Source organism: Moschus berezovskii, chromosome 20 (genome assembly GCF_049115385.1).
Source record: "Moschus berezovskii isolate FMDL1 chromosome 20, NW_MosBer_1.0, whole genome shotgun sequence".
NCBI lineage: Eukaryota > Metazoa > Chordata > Mammalia > Artiodactyla > Moschidae > Moschus > Moschus berezovskii.
Genome location: NC_142479.1, coordinates 60650533 through 60675618, shown reverse-complemented (window position 1 = coordinate 60675618; position 25086 = coordinate 60650533). Strand labels below are relative to the sequence as shown.

Genomic DNA, 25086 nt, shown 5'->3' with positions numbered 1-25086 from the left:
TTTATTTCAAGCAGTATTTTGTCAAGTCTTGTCAGACAGCACTGTCATTGTCTTCCACTAGATGACTATGCAAGGGAAGAATTACAAATCTGTGATCTAAAAATCTCAAGGAATGAAAAAATAAGAAAAATGGACAAGATTTCATGATTTCAAGTTGGGTATGATCAGTGATTAGAAAGATTTTATGTAGCTGAGACTGAAGTTTAAACTGAGTTTTGGGCTGTATTTTGAGAGAGGTTTGTAGACATCACTTTAAAAAGTTAATCTCTGAATATTCCTTGGATCCTCCCGCCACCGGCCCCCCCCCCATCTCTACTCCAAACATTTCACTTCAGCTCATGAAAATGGTTATGATGCCAAAATGATGCCTTATCGCAAGTATACTGCCAAAATGATGCCTGTAGCAAGTATACTGTTTTATTATTCAGCATAACTCCTTTATAGTTAACAAAAAGCTCAATTTCTGAATATTAGTTTTGTTCTGGATTTTAGATTAAAAACTTCTTGTACCAGAGTGTCAATTTTTTGACAGTTTATAAGAGAAGAGAGGGGCATGTCTTTCTAGCATCTTAACCACAAAGGTACTACAGAGAATTTGTATTTAAACCTATAATGCAGACAGCATTTGTTTTTAAGTTATACCTCTAGATTTAATGCCTGGGACTAAGAAAATAGTAGCAGTAGATAAAACTGGCCTTATATCCATAACTATTTATAACTGCTTTGAAAATGTTTGCATAGACATATTGAAACTCTAAAATCTATAAAGTTGAACTATAAGAACATTTATTTAATCTGTTTCGTAACTTTTGGGATAAAGATAGTACTTTGCTTTAGGTTTCAATTTTATTATCGGAAAACTAGTGGATAGAAGAGGCTGCAGATGCTGAACTGATATATTACAGTTTACCTCATTGAGTTGATTAATAATAGCTTTTGGAGGTTCTGCAGCAAAATGTTACTCTTTTGTTTCTTATTTTTTTAAATATGTTTGGTTTTAGTTTCTAGTCTAGTTGAACTGTGAGGACAATTGGTAGGTAATAAACCTTCTTTGTGGTGTTTTAAAGCAAATGCTTGAGATTAATTTTATAGCCTAATGAAGTAAAGAGGTCAAGAATTCTAGAACAATTGAAAAACAAAGTCAGAATTCTAAACTGAAATGGAGACCTTAAGGCAATTAACTTGGGACAAGTTAACAGAAACGCTGTGTTATTAATTACAGGAGTCCTCAGCTCATTAGCACCTTGAAAGTTTAAACAGATAAATTCTGAGCTCAGTCTTTTCAGAATCAAAATATCCTGGGATAGGATTGATTGCCTATTCTTTTATGGAGTACACTGTAGAATTTTTTGGTGGGTAGTGTTAGGAAATACATATTTCAGGAAAGAAAAAGACCAATTCACGTTGACATTTCAAATTCATATTGAGGATTGCATAGTTTTTTCTTTAACACTTGTATCTCTCTTTCTTTATACTAAATGGCTTTGTTCCTAATAACAGTAGCTTAACTATAGATTTATTTTATCCTGATACAGATGTTAATTAATAATTATGTATTATTATTACATTATAATTATCAATATACTGATATGCATTAATAACAGTAATACAAAGAAATGTTTCAAACAGCATAGAATTTCATAATACCAATGTTATTGCTCACAGTAAGATTTCCTAATGACATTTAAGGTTTTTTTCAGCCTTACATCTTTGTACCATATTTCCAGTAAGACTGTATAGTCAAAATTCTGTGTTCCAAAGTCACCTGAAATAAATTTTTTCTCTGTACAGTTATGCCAACAACTTGATGCACAGTTAGACTTTTTTTTGTTTCCATTGGTTTTCCCTTTTTAGGGGTTGCTTTTCTAACTAAATACAAAACATTTACGTGATTCCAAAGTCCAGCTGTGTGTAACTATATCTGTTCAGAGAATTTTCACTTTCATCCCTTCCCTCTCTAGGTAACCATATACTTCCTTTCCCTTATGGGTAGCCATTTTTATTAATTTTTTGTTAGTGTTTCTTTTGGTATAGAAAGGCAAAATATATCCATAAATACATATTTCTCTCCTTTTCTTACATAATGTTGGCATACTCTAAGTGCTCTCCTGCATGTTTCTTTTTACATTTAGTCTTGAGATCAGTTTGTATGTGGATATAATGATCCCCTCAGTCCTTATTATGGTGCATGATATTTTACTGTATGTTCCATCTTTTATTCAGCCAGTACCGTATTGATGGGCATTTTCTTTTTCTGGTCTTTTGCCGTTATAGTGCTACAGTGAATACCTCTGCAAATAAGCAGTGTAGTATTTCTGCCAGTGAATTTTGGGATAGATTTATAGACATGGGATTGCTCGGTTAAGGGTAGTTGCAGCTATAATTTTTCTAGGTATCGTCAGTTCCCTTTTATCCACTTGGCACTCCCACAGCAGTGTGTGGCAGTACCTCTTAAGCTACTGCCTCTCTACCTGAGTATATCATGAGACTTGGATTTTTGGCCCATCTGGTAGCTGGGAGGTAGTTTCTCCGTATAGTTTTATTTTGCGTTTCTTTTAGTTTTAATTAAATGAGCCTATTTCCATGTTTAAAGGCCATTTTCATTTCTTTTGTCACTGTTCATATATTTTTCCCATTTTTCTATCAGGTTGTTGGTTTTTTCCTTCAAAACAAAATTTAGGAACTCACAGTATATTACAGATAGTCTTTATGATATACTGTCAATCACTTTTAATCTAGGTGATTGATATAAAAGTGACCTTAATAGTGGCAAAATGAAGTACACAAGGAGACTTTAAATATTTGAACTACCAAGGAACGACATAGGCTTTCAGTTCATTGTAGTGTTCATTTTGGTCTTTCAGCAGCTATACTGTTATTGATACTGTTATATTCTTAAAATTAACAATCACTTAAGCATTACCTTGTAGTTAAATTTGGGGGTATAGAATTCAGGCAGGAAAACCTTAGAGATAAGTAATCCTGTTTAATTCCATTTAGAATACTGTTTGAAGACTTTTTGAAAAGTAAGAATATAAATTTCTGATTTTGAGGAATTTTCTCCACTAAATTACTTGTGCAGTATCTGGCACATCATAACATCATAAATTCTGTGAGTTAGTTATATCACTTGACTCTGACAGATGGTCTGCTTTGTACTGCGTATTGAGTTAATGCTGAGAGACTTAAAAGACAGTTCACAGGGTGTTATTTACAAATTTCCTTTCATACATTGCATTATTCATACATGAGCAGCTTTTTCTTGTTCAAATCTGGCTTTGTAATGCAACCCTAAAACAATTAAATGTCTTTTCTGACGAATAGTTATTTTTGTTGTGATTTCCAATTTAAAAATCAGATATTCTATTTTTCTAGAAGAGCCTAACAAGACATGTGACAGCAGTAACACTAGTGCTACCACTGCCTCCACCCAGCCTAACCTGGAGCACAGGGACAGCAGCAGTGAACTAAACTCCTCCCAGAGTGAGTCTGCTCAGGCAGCTGATGGTCCTGAAAACGGAGAAAGAGAGTCCCATACACCTGTCTCTATTCAAGAAGAGATAGGTAAGGATACACTTCATACAATGAAAGGAGCTTTTTTTTTTTTTTTTTTTTTAATTTTTTAAAATACAAGTTTGATGGGGGTGGAAAGATTTGGGTTTTCTTTTTTTTTTTTTAAAGCATAAGTAACACTTGCACTCAGTGTTTTTGTTTTTTAAAAAACAAGCATATAGGAAAAAATACATCTATTTCACACCCCCTCCCCAAAGGTAACCACCATTGATTGGTATTGTATCTTTCTCCGTGTAGTTACATTAATGTATGTATGCTTACAAAAAAACTTTTCTTTTTAATATATAAACGGGATCATTCTGTATGTGTTGTCTGCATCTTGCTTTTTTCACTCAGTAATACATGTAGGGGTTCTTTTCATGTAATACATTGAATTTATTCTTTTTAACTGCTGCATGATACGCCACAGTATGGATGAAGCATAATTCATTTACTGTTTCCCTATTAATGGACATTTAGGCTGTTAACAGTGTTTTCCTTATTACAACTAGTGGTGCTTTTTAACATCCTCAACATATATCTTTGTCTACTTATGTAAGTATTTCTGGCAGTGTAGATGCAGTAAGTGGAATTGCTGGATCATGTGGTAGGTACATTTTAAAAATAGTGATGGCTGTTGCTTAATTGTACATTAAAAGAAATGTATACTAATAATTTACATACATGTGTATTTCTTCACATTTTCAACTTTTACATTTTGGCCAGTGGTATTTCATGAAGAAATTCACATATCCCTGCTTCTTAATATGGCTGAATTTCTTTTCATGTGTTTGCTGAACTTTCTGTGAATTGCTTATTCATGTCTTTTGCTCAGTTTTTCCTCTTGACTTTTGATATTCTCCAATGAGTTTTAGGCACACTTTATGTATTTTGGGTATTAATTTTTTATTTTACCTCTATACTTAAATAGGCATTGCTTGTTTTGTACAAAAAGTTTTTACATTTTTTTATGCATTTAAATCTATCTTTTTCTTTAGGATTTCTCTGGATTTTGTGTCTTACTAAGTAAGGAAGACCGTCTCTATCCCAAGAACATACATATATTTTACAGTAATTTCACTTAATACTTTATAACTTTGCCTTTAATCCTGCTGGTGTGTAATTTTGTGTATGAGATGGAAATCTGTTTTAATTAGAACCTTTTCAATTGCAAGTGACCAAACCAGCTTAAACTAGCTTAAGTGAAAAGGGAATTTAATTAGCTCATGTAATTGGGAAGTCCAAGCCATCATCAGGCATAACTGGACCCTCAGGTATCAAAACTCTTCCTATTTTCCTCTTTCTGTCTCAACTTTTAGGATCTGCATATGTTTGTGTGTTAACCTCGTTCTCTCCTAATACAGACAGGCTTTTCCCAAGTGGCAGGGAAGATGGCCTCAGCAGTTTGTATTCATAAGTTTCCATGGTCTGTGACCCAAAGGCAAGGCCCCTACTTCTGCTCCAAATCAAAAGTGCTTGAGGAAGGAATTTGAGTGGCCTATTGGACATATTGTTCCCACCCCTGTGGCCAGGGCAGGCAAGGTATTATGATTGATGGCTCCAGCAAAAGTATATGATTGGAGTGGGGTAGGAATGGTTTTCCAAATAAAGAGAGATGTGAAGATAGGAAACAGTAAATATCCACAGTTCCACCCTAGGTCAGTACAAGCGTGTGTATTCAAATTCAGAAGTGCTTCTGCCTAACGTAATGCAAAGATCTCACCCACCACTGAAAGTTTTTTCAAAAACTTCTCTCCCCAAATTACATCTGATAACATTGTATCTAGGATTTCTGTGTATTGTGTGTACTATTTTGATTACATCTGGATGTGGCTTACTTTGATCTCACAATCCATGAGCCAGGTTATAAGTTTAACTACCTGTAACACTCATTATCCTGATGGTGAACAGTGTTCTCCAATAAACCGGGCTGGCATTTTCTGGGAGATTCTCTGAGAGGATGGATATGGACATGATATGAGAAGAACATGGCAAGATCCCCCTGCTGGAGGCCATCCTGCTTTACCAGCCTAGGTCCACCTGTCAGGGATGGCCTGCTGGAAATTGCTGTAGGTTTGAATAGTTATACATCATGTTTGACAGGTTTGGAGTTTTTTCTAGCAGTCGTACCCCTTATAGATTGCTTGGACCCCCAGCTCGTACCTAACGCCCAGAAACTTGGCTCAGGGTACCTGAAGGTAAACCCCCTCTACTTACCCAGTTTGTCTGCCCTAGCTCTCAGGTGAGCAAAGTCTGTATAGGCTCCTGCCTCTTGACATCATTAAACAAGGAGTTAGGGAGACTAGGGTGCAGCAGCTCTGGACTCTGCCTGCAGGCTGCATCACTGTGATTCCCTCCTTTGTAACAGGGAGAATGTGATGTAACAGGGAGAATACACCTTTTTGCAGGGTGTAGTAGATAATGACCTCCACTCTTAGCCTTGTTCCCTTTCTCTGTTCCTTCAAGTATTTCCCCCAGGGATGAATTTTCTGCCTTCTCGCCCTTATTTGCACTAAATTTAGTAAGTGGCAACAAATGGACTCTTGTCTATTGGATCCTTGGCTGTAAATTGAGTGGCTTCAGTTTAAAAAGTGCCGCGCTGTTCCCTTTCTGCTTTTAGGAAGTCTGGCCTTGACTAAGTGAAGTCTAAAATGTCTTTATTGGAGAACTTCAGTGATGGTCCCAAGAAGTAGCCACTAGAGGTTGGCACAAAACTCCAGCATGGGTGGAGTCATGGTCTGAGACCCAAGAGAGAATTATGGAAAGTCTAACCAACTGCTTCGCTACCTCGCCTTGAAGGTTACTCGCTTTCCAGCCTGAGATGGCAAGATGCCGCATCCTGATTTAGTCAGTGGCATTATTGTCTGCTTGGTTTTTCATTTGCCAGTGCCACACTTGGTTTCTAAAAACTGAAAAAGGAAAATGAGGTCTAATGTTTAACATCTGGCCAATGGAAATCAGATAGTGATGCAGTAGTTTTAGAATATGTAGAAATTTTCAGCTGAAGTGAGATTCATGGAAAAGCAGAAGTTGCTCCTTGGAAGTTAAATCCATCACTTTAAAAAATTGATGTTATAAAAATATGAGAGGCCTTTACTATATTTAAAAAAATCTAATGCAGTTGATTTTCACATGTACATTGTCTACAAACAGACAATTACCTAGATTCCTTAAGAGAACATGTACTTTATAAGCTTTAAATGGTTAGGTATTTGAATAGACTTTCAGTGGAAATCTTCCTAAAATTAATTATATCCTTTTAATACAGAAATCCACATTGAATATATAAGGCAATATTTTATTAGTTTGCGTTTTGAGTTATGCTAGTTCCTTGTTAACCTGTAGCAGCCCTTCCCCTTTTCTGGTAGATGAGCTTTACAACAGATAACCTGGCATGTTTGAATTTTCTGTAAAATAATGACTCACAGTGAAGTTCTGACATACTTTCTTTGGAGTAAAACTTTGAAGAATTAATCCATTTGCTTTGGCTATTCAAGGACTTTTTCTGTTTGTTTTCTGGATCTTAGTTGTCTACCAGATAGAATATTTGGATTAGTAAGGTATTCAGTTCAGTTCAGTTGCTCAGTCATGTCCAACTCTTTGCAACCCCATGAATCATAGCACGCCAGGCCTCCCTGTCCATCACCAACTCCCGGAGTTCACTCAAACTCATGTCCATCGAGTCGGTGATGCCATCCAGCCATCTCATTCTCTGTCGTCCCCGTCTCCTCCCGCCCCCAATCACTCCCAGCATCAGAGTCTTTTCCAGTGAGTCAACTTGTCACATGAGGTGGCCAAAGTATTGGAGTTTCAGCTTTAGCATCAGTCCTTCCAATGAACACCCAGGATTGATCTCCTTTAGAATGGACTGGTTGGATCTCCTTGGAGTCCAAGGGACTCTCAAGAGTCTTCTCCAGCACCACAGTTCAAAAGCATCAATTCTTTGGCGCTCAGCTTTCTTCACAGTCCAGCTCTCACATCCATACATGACCACTGGAAAAACCATGGCCTTGACTATGACGGACCTTGGTTGGCAAAGTAATGTCTCTGCTTTTTAATATGCTATCTAGGTTGGTCATAATATTATTACTTATTATATATAGTCTGCTTACTATTAGCAATTACTTTTGGCTTTTCGTTTGATAACAGGTGATTTCAAATCAGAGAAGTCGAATGGGGAAATAAGTGAGTCTCCTGGAGGAGGAAGAGGAGCATCTGGTTCAACTCGGATTATCACCAGGTTACGGAACCCAGACAGCAAACTGAGTCAGCTGAAGAGCCAACAGGTGGCCGCAGCAGCCCATGAAGCAAATAAATTATTTAAGGAGGGGAAAGAGGTATGTTCTTTCTGTTTAAAACAAACATCTCTGGAATGTAAAATAATTTTTAAAATAGAGGCAGGATGTTTGTAGACATATACTTTTGAACTGTATTTTCCTCACTTCGAGAGTGTAGTGTGTAAGAAGATTAAAAGTGTTAGGTTTATATTATGATAAATGTACATCCCAGTTTCAATCCATGCCTAGAAATGCTGAACATGGATAGTATACTTTCTTATATATGGTTAGTTTTATTGTATGCAATTCTAAAGAGATAGAGGCTTCTTTTTCACATGTGGGAACATGAGGCTCTTTGTGGGCTTTATTAAAGGTTTAATTCTCAGATCTGACCGTAGTCATTTTAGGTGAACCTACATCTAAAGGATGGGACTTAACCTCTTGACAGCAGACAGTGGTATGTAGAACATCATCTTAACCCTGATTTTGAATAAAAAAATCGAAGCTGAGACTCAGTATTTCTGTCCTCCAGCCAGCCATGGTGATTGAATAAGGGTCACATTTGTGCCTTTCAGATTTGAGAATTATTTGCAGGGTAGATATTTGCAAGAATATGCAGTGTTTTTAACATCATAGAAAAGGCTTTAAAGCAGAGGTTTTCAGGCTACTTTTTCACTCTGACCCTCAGTAAGACATTGTTTATAGCCCAGTGTGTGCGTGCACGCTCAGTTGTGTCCAACTCTTTACGACCCCATGGACTGTAGCCCACCAGGCTCCTCTGTCAATGGTTTTGTTCTGGAAAGAATACTACAGTGGGTTGCCATTTCCTCCTCCTTCAGGGATTGAACCTGTGTCTCCTGCATTGCAGGTAGGTTCTTTACTGCTCAGCCACTGGGGAAGCCCTTAGCAACCCAGTACATATATTTAAAGTTTCATGAAATAGTATTTTACCTTGCTGTGTAGGAAGCACCCTAGTATTTTCTTTTCTAGTCTGTTGTATTATAGTTCATTTTTTTTAAAGCTGGATAAGGCCCACTATTGATTTCACAGGCCACTAAAGGATTGGAATCAACTGTTTGAAACACTGTTTTCATAGATCTATGGGCTCTTATCTAAAGCTGGAATTATAAAAGGAACAGAATAAAATATTTTTAGGAGTGTATTTTGGAGGGGAATAGTACATGTAATGCCCTCATGCTTAACCCTAACCCCTGTATATTAAAAGCTTGAGATAATGATTGTTGAATGATTTATATATCACACATTTGGTTTCAGGTATATATTTGAGATACATAAAAGTACTTACTAATGTCCAACATATAGTACTTAATAATGTCCAACATATAACAGGAACTTTAATAAAGCTTAATTTTTTTTTCTTTTCGCAGGCACATCTTGGTTGTTTAATGATAAATAATTAGCTTTAGCTCACAATTGAGCTTTTAACTTCAAAAGTGCAGTCATAAGATGTATTTTAACTTAACTTTGAATGATAAAAACTGTTGAAAGACAATTGATCAGATTTATGCATTTGACGCAAATAATGGAGCCTTTTTTTATTTTCTTGGCCAGGTGCTGGTAGTTAACTCTCAAGGAGAAATTTCACGGTTGAGCACCAAAAAGGAAGTGGTCATGAAGGGAAACATCAACAATTACTTTAAGTTGGGTCAAGAGGGGAAGTATCGCGTCTACCACAATCAGTACTCCACCAATTCATTTGCTTTGAATAAGCATCAGCACAGAGAAGACCATGATAAGAGAAGACATCTTGCACATAAATTCTGCCTGACTCCCGCTGGAGAGTTCAAATGGAATGGTTCTGTCCATGGGTCCAAGGTTCTTACCATATCTACTCTGAGACTGACCATCACCCAGTTGGAAAACAATATCCCTTCCTCCTTTCTTCATCCCAATTGGGCTTCGCACAGGTAAAGGAAACTAAGGTTTGTTTATTGCTGTGAATATAGTAAATATTTATGAAATGATTATTGCAGTTTCACACTTTAAACTGTCATTTAAAAATATATATATTAAAATTTAAAATAAATATTAAAAAAAAAAATTTGGTTGCACCAGGTGTTCATTGCAGCATGCAAGATTTTAGCCGTGGCATGTAGGATCTAGTTCCCTGACCAGGGATGGGACTCAGGCCCCTTGGATTGCGAGCATAGAGTCTTGGCTACTGGACCACTAGGGAGATCCCTAAACTATCATTAATAGTGAATTGAATGACATCAGTTTAGTCAGCAAAACACTAAGGATGTTAGGAATATGAGTGTACTTGTGTAGTTACTGAACTGAGTCTTCCTTAGCAGTTCAGTGGTTAGGACTCCATGCTTCTAAGGGCATGGGTTCAGTCCCTGGTCAGGGATCTATCCTGCATGCTGTGTGGTATGACCAATAAATTGATTAATTGATTGATTAATTTAAAATATAAAGTTAATGAACCAACACTGACATTTGGAAGATTTCTGGAAAACAGTCTTTATTCCTGGAACCAAATGGAATCCCAGCAAAGTTGGGATATCATAGAAGGTGTAAGGATTTGGAGGACTAACTGATCTCTGAGTCCTCCAGTGTTCAAAATCTGTGATTCTGTGAGGTAGAAACTTCCAGTAGCAGTGTATTTTGTGTTTGATTAGCCTAAAAACATATGTCTTATATACATGCTTAGTCACTCAGTCATGTCTGACTCTCTGCGGCCCCATGGACTGTAGTCAGCCAGTCTCCTCTGTCCATGGGATTTTCCAGGTGAAAATACTGGAGTGGTTAGTCACTCCCTTCTCCAGAGGATCTTCCCAACCCAGGGAATGAACCCAGGTCTCCTGCATTGCAGGCAGATTATTTGCCAACTGAGCCACCAGAGTCTCCCATGGACAAAGGAGCCTGGAAGGCTACAGTCCATGGGGTCACAAAGAGTTGGACGTGACTGAGCGGACTAATACTTTGCCATGACTTATAAGGTAAAGTTGTCATAAATTACAACTCTTGTGCTTTTAATTTAAGATCAACAAGATGAAATTTTGTTTTTTCCTTTTTTTCCCCCACTTCTGAAATATAGGGCAAATTGGATCAAGGCTGTTCAGATGTGTAGCAAACCCAGAGAATTTGCGTTGGCTTTAGCTATTTTGGAGTGTGCAGTTAAGCCAGTTGTGATGCTGCCAATATGGCGGGAATCTTTAGGACATACCAGGTAAGTGAATACTGAGCCTTATGAATAGTGTTAGACTCCCTTTTGGAGTATTAGTCTATTAATAATGAAAGTTAATGTCTTTAAAAAGCCATAGTAAAGACTTAATTAATCTTGACTGCAAAGAGTCGAACACAACTGAGCAACTGAACAACCTTGACCTCATTTTCCTCCTCTCTAAGGTATAACCCTGGATGAACATTAGTTCTTATTTATGATATAGGATTGTAATGAAGATCAGAAGAGGTCAGGTATATACAAATGAAAAATATTTTCTAAAGTAAAAAAACATCTTTAGGGACTTCCCTGGTGGGATAGTGGTTTAAGACTGTGCTTCCCCTGCAGGGAATTAAGATCCTGCACACTGTAAGGCTCAGCCAAAAAAAAAAGAAACTAAAAAAGCAACATCAAGTGAAAGCATTTTTATTGAATCTGAAGAGTGCTCATGTTTTTTGAATATTTATTCTGGAATGTGCTGGAGATCTGATATATTTAGAAATGAGTATTTGGCCCAACATGATGTAGCTCCCAAGAGTTACGTGACTTTAGCACCTGGTCAACAAAAAGGATAACTCTTGTGACACGACTCTACTTTTTAGCCCGAATGGAATTATTGTGTAACTTTAATTTTTAAAAGTTCTTATTATAAAAATAATATAAGCTTACAGTGAAAAGGATAAATTATTACTTAATGTGATAAGTAAGACTCCTTCTGAAGAACTATGGATGGAGGTTCGTGACATTGTAAAGGAGACACTAATCAAGACCAACCCCAAGAAAAAGAAATGCAAAAGGGCAAAATGGTTGTCTGAGGAGACCTTATAAATAGCTGTGAGAAGAAGAGAAGTGAAAGGCAAAGGAGAAAAGGAAAGATGTACCCATTTGAATGCAGAGTTCCAAAGAATAGCAAGGAGAGATAAGAAAGCTTTCCTCGGGGATCAGTGCAAAGAAATATAGTAAAACAATAGAATGGGAAAGACTAGAGATCTCTTCAAGAAAATCAGGGATCCAAGGGAACATTTCATGCAAAGATGGGCACAATAAAGGACAGAAATGGTATGGACTTAACAGAAGCAGAGGATATTAAGAAGAGGTGGCAAGGATACACAGAAGAACAATACAAAAACGATCTTCATGACTCAGATAACCGTGATGGTGTGATCACTCACCTGGAGCCAGACATACTAGAATGTGAAGTCAAGTGGGCCTTAGGAAGCATCACCACAAACAAAGTTAGTGAAGGTGATGAAATTCCAGTTGAGCTATTTCAAATCCTGAAAGATGATGCTGTGAAAGTGCTGCACTCAGTGTGCCAGGAAATCTGGAAAACTCAGCAGTGGCCACAGGATTGGAAAAGGTCAGTTTTCATTCCAATCCCAAAGAAAGGCAGTGCCAAAGAACGCTCAAACTATTGCACAATTGCACTCATCTCACACGCTAGCAAAGTAATGCTCAAAATTCTCCAAGCCAGGCTTCAGCAATACGTGAACCGTGAACTTTCAGATGTTCAAGCTGGTTTTAGAAAAGGCAGAGGAACCAGAGGTCAAATTGCCAACATCCGCTGGATCATGGAACAAGCAGGAGAGTTCCAGAAAAACATCTGCTTTATTGACCATGTCAAAGCCTTTGACTGTGTGGATCACAACAGACTGTGGAAAATTCCTCAAGAGATAGGAATACCAAACCACCTGACCTGCATCTTGAGTAATCTGTATGCAGGTCAAGAAGCAACAGTTAGAACTGGACATGGAACGACCGACTGGTTCCAGATCAGGAAAGGAGTACATCAAGGCTATATTGTCACCCTGCTTATTTAACTTATATGCAGAGTACATCATGAGAAACACTGGGCTGGAGGAAGCACAAGCTGGAATCGAGATTGCCGGGAGAAATATCAGTAACCTCAGATATGCAGATGACACCAGAAAGTGAAGAGGAACTAAAGAGCCTATTAATGAAAGTGAGAGAGGAGAGTTAAAAAGTTGGCTTAAAGCTCAACATTCAGAAAACTAAGATCATGGCATCCGGTCCCATCCCTTCATGGCAAATAGATGGGGAAACAGTGGAAACAGTGTCAGACTTTATTTTCTTGGGCTCCCAAATCACTGCAGAAGGTGACTGCAGCCATGAAATTAAAAGACGCTTGCTCCTCAGAGGAAAAGTTATGACCAACCTAGACAGAGACATTATTTTGCCAACAAAGGTCCATCTAGTCAAAGGTATGGTTTTTCCAGTAGTCAGGTATGGACGTGAGAGTTGAACTCTAAAGAAAGCTGAGTACGAAGAATTAATGCTTTTGAACTGTGATGTTGGAGAAGACTCTTGAGAGTCCGTTGGACTGCAAGGAGATCCAACCCGTCCATCATAAAGGAAATCAGTCCTGAATATTCATTGGTGGACTGATACTGAAGCTGGAGCTCCAATACTTTGGCCACCTGATGCGAAGAACTGACTCACTGGAAAAGACCCTGATGCTGGGAAAGATTGAAGGCGGGAGGAGAAGGGGATGACAGAGGATGAGATGGTTGGATAGCATCACTGACTCAATGGACATGAGTTTGAGCAAGCTCTGGGAGTTGGTGATGGACAGGGAAGCCTGGCGTGCTGCAGTCCATGGGGTTGCAAAGAGTCAGACACCACTCACTGAACTAAAGACTCCTCCTACCTTCCCTGCCCCTTTGGGCCCACTTCAAAGGTATAATGCTATACTTTAAAAAATATATAAATATATTTTGTGTTGCTTTTTACCGCTGTGTTTTACCTTACAATGAAAAATTTTAAAGAAAAGTAAGTATGCCTGCTAAATATTTTTTATCTGTCAAAGGTTGCTGTAAGAACTGTAGTCTTCCCCACTCCTCCCCCGCCAACCTATGTATCTTACGGATTCTTTTTTCCCTCTCTCTTTTCTCCCTCCTATTTTGAATGTAATTGCTGCTCCTGATAGAAGCTTACACAAATGGAATGGACTTAAATTCTTCCTAGGATTAAAAATAACTTAGATACTATGACAGTTTACTAATCTCTACGAGATTATCAGGAAAGGTGAAAAAAAAAAGGGAGCGGTCAAAGGACAAATAAGCAATATCAAGAACATTTCTGATTCTCTGTCGCTGATACTGGTGATTTCAAACAGAGTTCACTGACATAGCATTCAGACTTCCTTCATCTGTAGAGAAAGCATCCTGTTGAATGCCTTGTTTTGCGTGGGAGAAGGGTTGGGGAGGAGGAGTCCCACAGGTCTCAGTGGTTGGACGTAGGGCAGAGGCCATGCTCTTAGGCACGAAAAGAGTTTCTGGTTCAGTTTGAAGGATATCACTGTGCCTATCAGAGTAAGGATTTGGGCAGGACCAGATGATTTCATAAGGAAGTTTTTCAAATTTTAGGAAACAGATAATTCTATTTAATCTGTTCCATATGGAAAAAAGGAAATCTTGTGCATTAGTTCTCTCAGTGTTATGACTTGATAAATAGGTAAATAGTTAAATGGAAAAGTAAGATCCTGTCTCATTTATTAATATTTACCATTGATTAATAATTAATAGCAAATAGAAGTGTATGTAAACATTAGGAAATATACTCAGGAGTAAATTAAAAGAATAATAAATCCTGACAATTGACTTCCTCTAGGCATGGAACGTTTGTTTTTAGGAGATTGTTAATACCTTGCTATCTTAAAAAATCAAAGAGAACTTTGATTTTCTCTTTAGATGTCAGGAGGGTGTTTGCTTATTAAGAAGATATGAGTTCATTATTAATTCTTGTATTAAGTATTAAAAAATACTTAAGTAAATAGAAATAGATGAGTGACTACCCCCACCCACCCTGCTTTGTTGTAAAGATACATTTCAAACCAAACCATCATGTTTTTTTATGGAACTTTTGAAGTTTTCCCATTAACGTTTAGGTGGAACAAAACGAGAGAATCCCCACTGTTACTGTTAACTTCTCCCAAAAGTACTAGTTAATGCAATTTGCCAAGAGAAGTAAAACATACGTAGGTAAATGTAAGGATAGTTATTTTAGTTGGTTTAATTATATACTTAATTGACTGGAAAACTGTAAAACAATATGAAAAATAAGGTGGCCCCTATACTCTACAATAGGATTTATATATACAAATAGTAACCATGAAAAACATGGGAGTTCTGAGTTAAAATAACAAATTAAAAAGCACATTTAGTTTTGTTGCCTACTGAACTCCACCATAGCTAAGGCAAAGGGATTTTTTTCAAAGCATAAACCAACAGGGACAAGGGAAGCCACAGAGAATGCAGTGCCGTATAGCTTTGGAAGCAATATTGCAGATGAACAAGGAGTACCCTAACCAGGAAAGGCAGATCCCAAGTCATTGGGGGAGAACTAAGAATTTTCACCAGTCACACCATAGAACCCTTGAAAGGCACAGAAGCAGCAAGTGCAGAGCAGTCTGCTTGGGATTCTTTCTGGGCAGTGCAGCTGTTTACACCCGGTCCTGCCAGGTTCCCTGAGTGTGGTGAGTCTTGTAGCCCTTGCTGATGGCCCCACCCTGTGATTGCACCACAAGAAGCTCTTAACTTGTGAACTGTGACCTGGAGACAAGTTTATTTTTTCCTGGGATGCTTTCTTTAATAGTGACAATATTGCTCTTGCTTATGCAGCTGGTTTTATTCTTGCTACTGGGTTTTCAGGACACACATGTAGGTGCTGGTAAAACTATGAAAAAAAGCAAGGAAATGGTAGCACAGCACAGAAATCAGCATAATGCCTGCCTGGGGTGGGACATTCTAGCTTTGGCTGTAGTGGTTATTGATAAGGGTATGTTTCTTAACGTGGTTACAGTTTACGTGTTTTTAAAGATTATAATGAAGAAAATATCCAGCAATAACACAATACCTGAAACCAGGAATAAATTTAATTCAGAAGCATGTAAAGACATCATATAAACTTTACTAAAGATATAAAGGCTACATTGGGACTTCCTCACCAGTCCAGCAGTTAGGACTTGACACTTCCACGGTGGGTTTAGTACCTGGTTGGGGAACTAGGATACACATGCCACACAGCGGTGGCACCCCCACCCCCGCCCAGAAAGAAAAGATACAAAGGATATACTTTGAGTAAATGGAAAGAGACATCATATGCCTCCATGCAGTATGCTAATTATGCTAATTTAATCCATCAAATTTAATTTTCATTTGCAGTGTTAATAGTTTTCCTTTTGGAGGGTGAGGGAGACTTGACCAAAATGATACTAGTATTTCCTCTAGAAAACTTAATGTGTAAGGAAAGGAAAACAGGTATTACAGAAAAGGGATTAGATATTTAGAATGCATTTTGAAGCTACAATAGTCAAAATACTTTGTCCTAGAGAAAAAGCAGAGCAGTGGAATCAAATGGAGAATCCAAAAATAAACCTAAACACACATGTAAATTTACTGTGATAGCTTTTCCTGTCAGACAAGAAAAGAGGGTGTGTTTGGGGAAAATATCATCCAAATTCCTGCTTCAGCAAAAACATTCATCAGACAAATGAGGATTAAAAAGAAAAATAGCATACTGTTAAAAGCAGTAACAAAAAGCTTAAATAAGAGAGCATGGATTAATTTATATTTTTGTTGTGATACTTTCTTTTCAAACAGATATAAAACCCAGATGCCATAGATGAAAAAAGTGGATATATGTATTTAAAATTCTCAGTGGAAAAATAATATAATCAAACTCAAAAGACAGCTGACACACTAAGGAAAAATATTTGTACCACAAATGGAAACTTTCCTTTAAAATGAGAAAGACCTTTTATAAATGAAATATCCATTACCGACAAGACAGGATTTGAACAGGCATTTGGCAACAAAATAAATATGAAAGGCCAGTAGACATTTAAAAAAAAATGGTTACTTCTCTCATAATTAAATGTAAATAAAAACAATGGGATAGTATTTCTTCTGTCTCAGTTGGACTAATAATTTAGAAATTTGGTGCTGACTTGAGTGAAGGTATGGGAAGGCAGGGTGATTATAATTGATGGCAACGTGAAATGGTATAATTCTGCAGAGCAATTGGGCACTGTTAGCATTTTAAATGCAATACTCTTTGGACTCAGCCATCCTACCAGTGGGAAACATAAGGGGTTACTCCTCATGTTTGCCAAGAAATAGGAAGACAAACACAGCAAAGCCCCACGGACATGGGGAATAGAGTGGAGGCTCATTCCACACTTGGTGGCCTGGCTTTCTGTGAACCAAGGACATATGGAGGAAGCCCCTGTCCCCAGTGCGCCCTCCAGTGTGGAGCAGCCTGTGGAGGCTCATACTACCAACCTCCTGGGGTTTGATTCCTGGGGCCACCAGGCTGCCAGCAGTAGCCAGGATTTCTGCCCAACCACGTGGAAGTGAACCCCTTCATAGCTCACCTTTCTTGCTGCTTTTTCCCATAAGGATTGTCTCAGAGGTGTTGAGAACAATAGAATCTGCTCTGGTAGCGGGAAATCGTAAGTTAGCTACAATACTATCTCACTGGCCTGGCATCCCCAGCCAAGAAAAGCATTTGTCTTTGGTGATGAAGATGGACCTGTTCCTCACATGAGCAAGAGCACAGGCTGAGTGCCAGGCTCAGCTGTGTGTTCCCAGAGTGTCATTGCACTGGTGTTCTCCCCAGACAGTGCTTCATTTCTGGCCACCATCTGTGAAGATGGCTCAGTTGCTGTGCCAGACCTGGCCTTTCATAGGAGTTTAAAGCTGAGCCCACAAAATCCCTGTTGAGAAATACTGCTTGGTTGTGGCTCAGTCACTCCTGTAGTCTTCGGAGCTGAGGTTGTCGGGTTTTCCACCAAGCTGTGCCTACAGAGCTTGCCCCAGTCCCTGGTTCCAGGAGTGGCTGCAAATCTATGGTATTTGAGACTAAGTTAGTCCCCAGTGAGAATTTCCTCCCTTTCCTCTTCTGTCATTTGTGAGAGAAAGAAGAATCTTTGCTATACTAGTTATGTGCAGTTAATAGATTCTAGGGTCCTGTAGTCACAGGGACATGAAACTTGTTTCAAAGTGGAGATAGAAGGTTTTTGGTGGAAGGATGGAGGAATAAAAAGAATTAAATCCCCTCTCACATCTTTGTAGCACCTACCGCTCCCCTAGTTAACAAAAGATCTCTTTCTTCTTTCCATATAGCTGTGCATTTGAAATTAGCTACTTCTGGGTAGGGTATGATAAAAGCAATTCTACCACTAGGGCTTTTAGAGACAGGAACTCCTTTCTTTGTAGATTTTGGTTGATATTCTTTTTTATGGGAAATACTCCCATTCAAAGAAATCTAGTGTAATCAACTGAAAGTAAAACCTCACCATGGACTCACCCATATCCTTACAGATAGGTGCAGTGGTATCTGATTTGCTGCCTGAAAAAAGAGCATGGTCTATGCCATGTGCCTAATGATTATTGCCTGATTAATGTGATCCTTACTGCCCAACCCTTCCAGTCACCCAAAATCAAGGTCCCGGTCTCTCTGCTTGTAGGAAGCCTAAATTCTATGTTAGTGGACCCTGTGAAGACTCTACAGCCCCAAGTGCTAAATAGAAATATTGGTTGATAAAAGTTTTGGAACTTATTGATTTTTTGGCGGGGAGGCAAGACAATGTATCTTAGGGTTTGGAAAGATCTAGTACAGTTTTCCATTGATTAAAAACTGTGTAATTATATTGTAATATAACATCCTTTGTGTGATTATAATGTTGGTATATACATGAAATAAGTCATAAGTGAGTTGTTTCTTACGGAGAGGCATATGGGAAGGACAGCAAGTTTTATTTTTGCCTTTTTATACTGTTTGATTTTCTACTGTTACATAATTGTATATCTGCTTATTTTTGTGACTTTTCAGTTTTCTGGGTTGTAGAATTATAGTTAATCATTCTTTGCTTTTACCTTCCTAATCTTCAGTACTGTATTTTTATCTTTTTATTTTTTAAATGTAGTTCTGTCTTTCTATTCATATATTCTTAGGTTACATAGAATGACATCAATTGAAAGAGAAGAAAAGGAGAAAGTCAAAAAAAAGGAGAAAAAACAAGAAGAGGAAGAAACAATGCAACAAGCTACATGGGTAAAATACACATTTCCAGTTAAACATCAGGTAATTTTTAGTATGATCTTATTTAAAAGTGTTAGCCGTTTCTGAGACTTTGATTCTGCAACTTTGAATACTTAGTAATTTTATTTTATTTTTGATGTACTCTTAATTAACATAGCTTGAACAAAGTAAATCTTTCTAGGAATTTTATAAGCATAGGTTTTTCTTAGTAAAATATATGTGAGTCATCAGACCAATTTGTAGAAATTGTTATAAAATGTAAAATTGGTTTTTACAGGTTTTTGTATCAGACAGGAATATTTAAGTTTCTTCAGAAATCTTTGCTTCTGGGTGAAAATAAAATTGGCAAATTAATTTGCCTGACTGTTGATTTTATTTGGTAAAAATATGTAAAACCACATGTGCTTTATAAAACATTCTCAGTCTTGTTTAATCAGCATGTTTTTATTTACACCAGGTTTGGAAACAAAAAGGAGAGGAATACCGAGTAACAGGATACGGTGGTTGGAGCTGGATTAGTAAAACTCATGTTTATAGGTTTGTTCCTAAATTGCCAGGCAATACCAATGTGCATTACAGAAAGTCAGTAGAAGGAGGTAAGTAATTGAAGCTATTTTCCTGCGTAATTGTTTCTGATCCGTATTCTTACAAATTTGTAGTATATTGACAATATTTTTGATAAAAATTTTTCTGAAATTCTTTCTAGAATGTGTAAAATTAATAATGTAGTTTAGCAAGCTCTCATATTTTTAAAATTACCTTTATTCATAGGATTTGATACTTAGGATTCTAGCTTAAAAAGGTGAGAGAATAGAACTTGTTGAAAGAAAGAAGACCTCAGCTACTTAATTGTCTTCTTAAAATCTTAAATTCAGTACTACTTAACTTCTTGAGGAATCAAATATCTGGTGACTTCAGCATTGTAACGTATAACAAAACCGGAAAGAAAGCAATAGAGGCTCCCATAACACTGCCACCTAAAGGAGATATTAATTCAGTTTATGCCACTGGCTGATGACTTCAGTATTTAGAATCACAGAACTCTAGAGGTAAACTGTCCTTTTAGGAGACCATGTATTTTGAAACTCATGTTACATGAACAAATTGTTTCATGAAGATGTTAAGGGACATACTGAAGCTCACACAGATGAAGAGGAATAGAATCCTAGCTAAAACCTGTGTCTCCCGGCTTCCATTCCCCTTTTTGCACTCGACCTTGTCGTCTTTGTTATCTAAGTGATTTGCAAAAGCAGTTCTGTTCACTCTGCAGTATAATTTGCTGATTTATGGTGTGGTATGGTCTTTGTTGTGAAACCCGTGGTGTAGGCCAAATAAGTACACACTTAGCTAACTGATTTGGCTTACTTGTGAATGGTTCTTGTGAAGCCTTGACAGGTAGATTTTTGAAACTATTAAAGTTGTCATTGAATTACCTTTAGTAGATGCTCAATAACTATTTGCTAAATAGAAATATTAAGTATTCACTTTTTTATCTGATTATATTCAAGCTAAATGTCCATTAAAATTCCAAAAGATTAATTTTTTATTATCATTTCGTTGCTCTAGTTACTGTGTAGCACTTAGAATTATGGAGAGCTTTTAATTGTGTCTGACCTGCTTTGTCCTATATAGTAAAATCCAGATTATTGATATACAAAACATTTAGGCTTTTGCAAATTTATTTTGTATCCACTTTCCTTAGCTTGGGGTTTTCTATTGTCCTAACGCTGGGCGTTTATCCAGTAGGTACCACGTTGGTCTTGGAGCATCTTTTGGGTCTTTTCCTCCCAGTTGCTAGCAGGGGAGAAAACTAGTAGTAAATCAGATCCAAACAAGGCCACACTTTGCATTTGGTTATTTCTCTTTTCAGTGACACAGACTTAAATATTCTTAACCTGGGAGTCCGTAGATAAACTTCAATTCTATCTAAGAATCCATTGAAATTTATTACAAAGGTTTCTGTATGTACTTTTTTCCTAGATAGGGAATCATAGCATTTATCCAGTTCTAATATGGATCTGTAATATAAAGTCTGTTAGAAACCACTGATGCAGACTTTCTAGGGTCAGTGAAAAGGGTGAAATAGTCTCCTATGTGAAGATTCCTGAAGTGCGTCTAAAGTGTAGTCTTTACTTCTATGGTTTAAGTCAGCTGAGCGTATAAGAAAGTATGTAGTATATTCAATTTTTGTTTTGTGAATTAAACATAAGGTATAAATTGCTGGAATATACTTCATAATTTCCACTAAACTAGGTGTATTAAAGTAAATTGCTAATATTTGACATACTTGTAATTACTGTGTACTTGGTTCTTTTTAGTTAAAAATAACATGGATGAAAATATGGATGAATCGGATAGAAGGAAAAGTCCACGAAGTCCAAAAAAGATAAAAACAGAGCCTGATTCTGAGAAAGGCGAGGTAAAAGACTCTGATGCTGCAAAAGGAGCAGACCAAAGTGAAATGGACATTTCAAAGGTTACTGAGAAGAAGGATCAAGGTAAGGAGAGTCAAGTGTGGAGGGCACCTGGGGGTGATAAGAAAGCACTGGATCTAGTTGGCACAGCAGGAAAGGTACTGCTTTGTCTCTTTTCGATAACAGCGTTATTGAAACATGATTCATATGCCATATAATTCACCCACTTAAGAGTGTACAGTTCACAGAATTGTTCAGCAGTCACCACACTCAATTTTAGAGCATTCTCATCACCTCAAACACAAAAACCTCATATCCACTAGCAGTTGGTCCTCTATCTTCCCTAAATCCCAGTCTACTTTCTGTCTTTATGGATTTGCCTATTTTGGACATTCCATATAAATGGAATCAGGTAGTATGTGGTCGTTCGTGTCTGGCTTCTTTCACTTTGCATATTTTCAAAGTTCTTCCATGTTGTGGCATATATTAATATCAGTAGTTTGTTCCTTTTTATTTACAAGTAATATTGTATTGTATGAATACGTCATGTTTTGTTTATCCATTCATCAGTTGATGAACATCTGGGTTGTTTCTTTTTGGCTGTTAAGAATAATGGTAATAAGAACATTTGTATAGAAGTTCTTATGTAGACATGTTTTCATTTCTCTTGGGTAAATATGTAGGGGTGGAATTGCTGAATCAAAGATAACTCTGTGTTCAGCCTTTTGAGGAACTTACCTTGTCTTTTGTGAACAGTTGTTTTTTAAAAACTAGATGAGTTAGATAATGCATAAGCCTTAAGATGTTTTATAAGCCTAAAATAAATGAAATCGTACGTGAAGGTACTGGTGTATGTAATAGATATCACATACTAATTTTTCATTGTGACATTCCATCATTTTTAGATACTGAGAATCAGAATATTTAAATATTTGGTATGTATGTGGTTTTTAACCTTTTATAAAGTTTAGCCCTGTCCACTGACCTATTTTAATCATATCAGGAACTTTTAAATATATAGCTATTTATAGTTGAAATTTTGAATAAAAGCAAGAAAAACTGGTATTTTTTTTAATAGAAATATTATCATGAATTCCACATTTCAGACTAAAAACTACATTTATATCAATGTCTTTGTTTCACAGATGTAAAAGAAGTTTTAGATTCTGACAATGATAAATCCTTTAAAGAAGAACCGATGGAAATAGATGATGATGTGAAAACAGAGTCCCATGTAAATTGTCAGGAAAGCTCTCAAGTAGATGTGGTCAATGTCAGTGAGGGTTTCCATCTAAGGACTAGTTATAAAAAGAAAATAAAATCATCCAAACTAGATGGACTTCTGGAAAGGAGAATTAAACAGTTTACACTGGAAGAAAAACAACGCCACGAAAAAATGAAGTTGGAGGGTGGGATTAAAGGTTCGGGAAAGACCCCTACAAGTTCTGTGAAAAGTCTGTCTGAGTCACCAGTCATAACGAAAGTAAAAGAAGGATGTCAGAGTGACTTGCATACACAAGAACAGAGCTCTAACACAAGTAACGATAAATCCGAAGACTCAGTTCGGGGATGTTCACAGAGTGATACCTCAATTCTTGGAATCAATGATCCTGATCATACAGCAAACAAACTTTATTCAAAAGATCAAATGTTAGAGGATGTCTCCATTCAGAGTGCAGAGACACACTGTCAAAAACAAAATTCTGTTCGAAATGACATGGATGAGGGTCTCTCTGACCCTGCCAATGAAGGCCAGGAGGCCAGTAAGATTAAAACAAAAGGAACTGATTTTCTCATTGATGACTCTAAACTAGCCAGTGCAGATGAAATTGGCACTTTGATCTATAAGAACAGAAAACCATTCATAGAGGAAGATAATGACACCACTGTGTGTCCCTCCCAGAGCCCTTTGCTTCCATCAGTACCTAAAAGTTCTGATGATAGAGATATCCCGTCTCTGTCAAAAGCAATAGACTTTGAAGGAAAACTGGGATGTGACTCTGAATATAATAGCACTTTGGAAAATAGTTCTGATACTATGTCTGTTCAGGACAGCAGTGAAGAAGATATGATTGTTCAAAATAGCAATGAAAGTATTTCTGAACAGTTAATAACTCAAGAACAAGGTAGTGAAGGCTTTGAACCACTGAAAAATGAATTTGTTTCAGATAAGACTACTGGAAGCTGTGATGATAGGCTGCAGGGTAAGGTAAATGACGCAAATGGTAGAAAGCCAAGTCAAGATCAGAAATTAGAGGAGAGACCACTTAATAAATGTATTGATCAAAACAGTCTGAAAAGTGTCACTGATAAAAAAAATAATGAAAACCGAGAGTCTGAAAAGAAAGGACAGAAAGCAAGTACCTTTCAAATAAATGGAAAAGATAATAAACCTAAAGTATATTTGAAAGGTGAATGCTTGAGAGACATCTCTGAGAGTAAAATAGGAAGCGGTGACATTGAGCCAAAGGTTAATAATATAAATAAAATTATTCCTGAGAATGATATCAAGCCCTTGACTGTTAAAGAATCTGCTGTAAAGCCATTCATGAATGGTGATGTCATCATGGAAGATTTTAATGAAAAAAACAACTTGGAAACAAAATCATGTTTACTGAGGTGTTCGGATGCTGAAGCCGACTACCATGATCGCCTGGAGACACTGCCATCAACCAGACAGTCTGAGAGTGCCCAGGCCACCATGCCTCTGCCATCTTGTCCAGAAGGCAGTTCATCCAATCAGGTAGAAGATATGGAAATTGACACCTCCAAAGTTAAGAAAGTTACTTCGTCCCCTGTTACTTCTGGAGAGGAATCTAACCTCAGTAATGATTTTATTGATGAAAATGGCCTGTCCACCAACAAAGATGAAAATGTCAATGGAGAACCTAAAAGAAAAACAGTCATCACAGAAGTCACCACCATGACCTCCACAGTGGCCACAGAATCCAAAACTGTAATTAAGGTAGCAAAGGGCGATAAGCAGACCGTGGTCTCATCCACGGAAAACTGTGCCAAGTCCACCGTCACGACCACCACTACAACGGTAACCAAGCTTTCCACGCCCTCTGCAGGCAGTGATGTGGACATCATCTCTGTGAAGGAGCAGAGCAGAACTGTGGTCACCACAACGGTGACCGACTCGCTGACCACCGCAGGAGGCACTCTGGTAACGTCCATGACCGTGAGCAAAGAATATTCCACAAGAGACAAAGTGAAACTCATGAAGTTTTCAAGACCCAAAAAGACTCGTTCAGGTACAGCTCTGCCATCGTACAGAAAGTTTATCACCAAGAGCAGCAAGAAGAGCATATTTGTTTTGCCCAATGATGACCTAAAAAAATTGGCCAGGAAAGGAGGAATCCGAGAAGTCCCTTATTTTAATTACAATGCAAAACCTGCCTTGGATATATGGCCATATCCTTCTCCTAGACCAACCTTTGGTATCACTTGGAGGTATGTACTTTCAAATGCATTTGGGGGAGGGAGAAAGTTTTTGAAAAATTGTCTAATAAGAATATCTCATTTATGAGATAATAGAAACAAGACAGGGAAACATATATTTAATGAGCATGTTAATAATGGAAATAAG

The 25086-nt window shown here is 37.4% G+C and overlaps 1 protein-coding gene across 14 annotated transcripts in view; it reads left to right on the top strand.

The window, feature by feature from the left end:
- BPTF (bromodomain PHD finger transcription factor) overlaps positions 1 to 25086 on the top strand; it is a 130815-nt gene that overhangs the window by 62157 nt on the left and 43572 nt on the right. For 13 of the 14 annotated variants that reach the window (XM_055408233.2, XM_055408234.2, XM_055408231.2 and 10 more), the window contains 8 exons: positions 3376 to 3564; positions 7702 to 7889; positions 9402 to 9757; positions 10891 to 11022; positions 18993 to 19122; positions 19538 to 19676; positions 21399 to 21578; positions 22640 to 24950. In XM_055408233.2, the coding sequence (XP_055264208.2) occupies positions 3376 to 3564; positions 7702 to 7889; positions 9402 to 9757; positions 10891 to 11022; positions 18993 to 19122; positions 19538 to 19676; positions 21399 to 21578; positions 22640 to 24950 (3625 nt within the window). The remainder of the gene's footprint in view (positions 1 to 3375; positions 3565 to 7701; positions 7890 to 9401; positions 9758 to 10890; positions 11023 to 18992; positions 19123 to 19537; positions 19677 to 21398; positions 21579 to 22639; positions 24951 to 25086) is intronic. The other variant, XM_055408235.2, reaches the window with a different exon arrangement.